At 38.5% G+C, this 4559-nt stretch overlaps 1 protein-coding gene across 1 annotated transcript; it reads left to right on the top strand.

The window, feature by feature from the left end:
• Positions 1–2658: 2658 nt before the first annotated feature.
• Positions 2659–4242, top strand: LOC115966854. Its single transcript, XM_031085998.1, has one exon. The coding sequence runs from the start codon at positions 2659–2661 to the stop codon at positions 4240–4242; it is 1584 nt and encodes a 527-aa protein (XP_030941858.1).
• The last annotated feature ends 317 nt before the right edge of the window (positions 4243–4559 follow it).

Here is a 4559-nt window from a genome sequence, read left to right as displayed (position 1 = left end):
AGAGTGGGTCGAAGAACTAGGTCAAGACAGAGTGCACGTAATTGTCAGCAAGCCATGCAACCATGTAAACGTGGGAACGTTTTATTTAGCTTCTTGGGATAGCAGTTCATGAAACAACAACTTGAACTTTTCTTGTAGAACTTCTCTCTTTTCCTTGCTTTTTGCTTTCTCGCCTCCGATCCCCTGATCATGGGGGTTTTCTTCTCTTATATAGTATCCTTCCAATGATAATGGCCCTACACTTGTTGATCATCTGGGCCTCTACTTGAATGTCTGTCCTATAAGACATCATCCTCCTTTTCTGTGAGTTGCACTGGCTAAGATAGTACTGTTCTCCTGTCCTCTCCACATTAATGCGGCTGAAAAAGTAGCTTCCTTGCATTTAATGCGGCAGTTGTGGTTGCCCCCCTGGGCGCCCAGCAATCTCGTTCGATTTGGGACGATTTTCCACTATGTGAAGGGCTTGTGTTGGAGTCCCATTTGATGCGTCCGAGGAGACGTTCCTCCTCGGACGCCTCTTAAATGGGCCTGGCCCGGCCCAACAGGGTTGGGCTGGAAGCCCTTTGGCCATGTCCTCACTTCTTGTCATGATTGGGCCTTGCACGGGTGCCAAGGCCCACTGTTGACTGGTAAACTTAACCCCCACAGTAACCATTCTTTTTCTCTCAAATTAGTTGTTAGTTTTAGGATTTGAGCAAGTCAAAGGATTATAATTATTAATGTTTTTTTTTTTTTTTTTTTGTGGCAATTTGGGCATTCAAACAAGCAAGTAAAAAGAAATGCTCAATATTTACAGTTTTTGACGATTGAATAAAGTTTGAGACTAGAAGTTGGAGATTGAAATGAGGATGGAAGGTTGTTAAACCCGGACCGGACAGTACGGTCCGACCGGGAAACCCGTGAACCGTTCAATTTCACGGTCCGTTTGAGGTAAGGAACCGTTCCATGTGAAAAAAGCATGGACCCGTCTAGACCGCGGTCCGACCGTCTAGTTCTGTGAATCGTGGCCGGTTCACACGGTTCGAACGGTTGCATTGTTTCAGCCTTAAAACAACGTCGTTCCACCCTTTTCTTTTTCCCCCTCCTATACAACGTCGTTCCACCTTCTTTTTTTTTAACCCTCTCTCAAAAATCACTCTCGGCCTCTTCCAGTCTTCCTCACTCTGAAACCCTCTCTCAAATCTCAATCACTCTGAAACCCTCACTTTCTCGTCTCTGCCTCTATCCCTCGTCGTCGTTGCACTGTTGCAGCTCAGCCCGGATCTCTTCCTCACTCTCTCAAAGTCTCAATCACTCTCTCGTCTCTGCCTCTCTCCCTCGTCACCGTCGCACTGTCGCAGCTCTGCCTAGATCTCTTCCTCACTCTCTCAAAGTCTCAATCACTCTCTCGTCTCTACCTCTCTCCCTCGTCACCGTCGCAGCTCAGCCCAGGTCGCAGCTCACTCTCTCACGCTCATCTCTGCCTCTCTCCCTCGTCGCCGTCGCAGCTCACTCTGTGCCTCGTCACCGTTGCCATCGCCGTCGTTTGGTACTTTATTACCTCTAATCTGTTTTTTCTTTGTTAATATTTGCAAGTTGATTGTGGATGATGATATAGATCTGAAGTGTTGGTGTGTAAATTGATTTGGGTCAATTGAAAATGTTTACTGTTGAATCTTTTGATCGTGGACTCCTTGGGGGTGTGGGTGAAGCTAATCTTTAGAAATTGAGTTTTACTGCTAATCTTTTTTAATTATCTATGTCCGATAATTTTATCATAGGTTTGAAGGTTTGTAATTTTAACTCTTGGGTTTGAAGGTTCTTGCTGAAGCTTAGAATCATGCTCCTACTGTATGTGAAGACAAGGCTTGTGATATATGTTTCTGTCTGCAGCTTCTTGCTGCATGTTTTTTTTTGTATTTTTTATTGCTGTTGGTTTCAATAATATTTACTTCATTCATGTTCTCGGTATCTATATTTTTTTAGTTCTTTTACGAAATTCAACTTGGCTGTTTGTTACATTTGCTTTACTGTTGTCCTATTTTAATCCAATTGAATTTATTCATTATTTGTCCATGAAAACGGTTACAGGGTTTAATCTATTTTGGTATCAACTCTTGCAAATGGTTTAATCACTAATTTGTTCATGAAAACACTTTTAAAAACTAGAATGCATAGATAGTAACTCATCCAAGATTTCATTAACATTTTTCTCTAACTTGTCCATTGAACCTATTTAGAATGCAATTAATCATGATATTACAAGGTTGCATATTTATCATCATGCTCATATCAATTGTAAATTTATTGTTGATTGTTGAAAGCTTTTTGTTTTTGTTTTTGTTTTGTTTTTTTTTTTTTTTCTTCTTAATCTGTATTTTCATGTTTAACAATGGATTTAGTTGGATGAATTACGTATTGTTTGTCTTGGTTGTTTGTCAGAATAGGTTTCTAATTTGTATATTACATTATTCTCAAATTTTTTAGGTGCTTGAAGTTTATGATTCTCTCTATATCAGCACCTATAGATCAATTTGTGATTCTTTGACTCTATGACTTTGTGTATATTAGTTTGTTAATTTGACTTTGTGTATGAAGTTGTGATTCTTTGACTATCTGTATTTCAAAAATTGATGGGTCTATGCGTGTTTGATTGGTTGTTTAGTCTTTTAGATTAAAATGGAAACAGAGACCGAGTCTACTCCATCACATGAAGTTGATTCCAATGTAATGGAGTCTAGCTCTAGAGTAAGGGAAAATGTTGATCTGGCTTGGGAACATTTTAGCCTTGGGGCAGATGAGAAGGGACGGAATACTTTTACATGTATGTATTGTAGGCAAATATATAAAGGTGTAGGTATTAATAGGATGAAAAAACACCTTGCGAGGATAAAAGGTGATATTGGATCGTGTAAAAAGGTTTATCATGATACAAGATACCAAATGTTGGAATATGTGAAGGAGTTTGAGTTGAAGAAAAAAGTTGAGAAACAACGTCAAGAAGAAATGTTTAGTGTGCCTTCCACAAATAGTGATATGCAAGAAGATGAAGATGTTCAAGAAGTATTTAGTAGTGGGTTGCCTAAAAAACTTGTTTTAGGTAAAAGAAAGGGTACAAATCCAGTGGATAATTACTTTGCTCCAAGAACTACTCCAGGAGCTCAACCTGGTCTTAAAAATGTGTTCCAAAGTAAAGAAAGGGTGAGACAAGCTGATATGGCTATTACAAGGTTTCTGTATGATAATTGCATTCCTTTTAATATAGTGAATTCAGTGTACTACGAAAGGATGATTGATGTCGTAGATGCTGCTGGTCCTGGTTACAAAGGTCCATCTTATCAGGCTGTACGGGTCCCTTTGTTGAGGGATCAAAAGAAAGAGGTTCAATTGTTGGTTGAGTCACAAAGTAAACATTGGGCAGAAATTGGATGTACACTTATGGTTGATGTTTGGACAGATACTAGACATAGGTCATTGATTAATTTCCTTGTTTATTGTCCTAGGGGAATGGTATTTGTAAAATCAGTTGATGCCTCAGATATTGTGAAGAGTACTAGAAACTTATTTAAACTGTTTGATGAAGTAGTTACATGGGTTGGTCCAAAAAACATAGTTCACATGGTTATTGATAATGCTTCCACTTATGTATCTGCTGGTAAATTGTTGTGTGAAAAGTATAAAACTATTAGTTGGTCTCCTTGTGCAGCACATTGCCTGAATCTTGTGTTACAGGATATGGGAGACATGCCTCATGTGGAGAGACTCAAAAAACGTGCATCCAAAGTTACAGTTTTTATTTATAATCATGTGGCTTTGATTGCTTGGTTGAGGAAGAGACCTGGTTGGATAGATATTGTATGTGTAGGAGCAACAAGGTTTGCTACTACTTTCCTTTCATTTAGAAGTCTTCATGTGCATAAACATGACTTGCAAGCCTTAGTGACTAGCAAGTTCTTTGTGGACAATAGATTGGCAAGAGAGTCAAAGACAAAAGAAGTAGTTTCTATCATTTTAGATAATTCTTTTTGGGATGATATTAATATTCTTGTCAAGATTTCATCGCCACTCATTCGTTTGTTACAAATTGTTGATTCTAATCAAAGGCCTACAATAGGATATGTGTATGAGGGCATGCATAGAGCACGGTTGGGAATCAAGAAAATCTTCCGAATGAAGAAGCACTTGTACAAGCCATACACCTCAATTATAAAAATCCGTTGGGACAAACATTTGTGTAAAGATCTTCATGCTGTTGCATATTAGTTAAATCCCGCTTTTCAATATGATGAGGAGAATTTTTGTCGAAAACCAGTAGTACATATGGCTATTTTGGACTACATTGGGACAAAATATGATGGTGACAAAGAAAAGGTAATTAAGGAAACCCAATATTTTCGAGACCGTATTGGGAGCTTTGATAGAGATCTTGCATTGTCAACAAGCACAACCACTCATCTAGGTGAGAAGTAATTAGTTTACTTTAATACTATATGTTTATTAAAGGATATAGTGCTGCATTGAAGTAATTGGTGCTGCATTCAAGTAAAGGATATAGTGCTGCATTCAAGTAATGTAGTTGG

This window comes from Quercus lobata, chromosome 11 (assembly GCF_001633185.2).
Source record: "Quercus lobata isolate SW786 chromosome 11, ValleyOak3.0 Primary Assembly, whole genome shotgun sequence".
NCBI lineage: Eukaryota > Viridiplantae > Streptophyta > Magnoliopsida > Fagales > Fagaceae > Quercus > Quercus lobata.
The sequence above is the reverse complement of the archived record's forward strand: the minus strand, read 5'-3'. Positions and strand labels throughout refer to the sequence as shown.

Excerpts from the sequence above, each read along its gene's own strand:
- LOC115966854 (XM_031085998.1), top strand. The coding sequence starts at position 2,659 with ATGGAAACAGAGACCGAGTCTACTCCATCACATGAAGTTGATTCCAAT.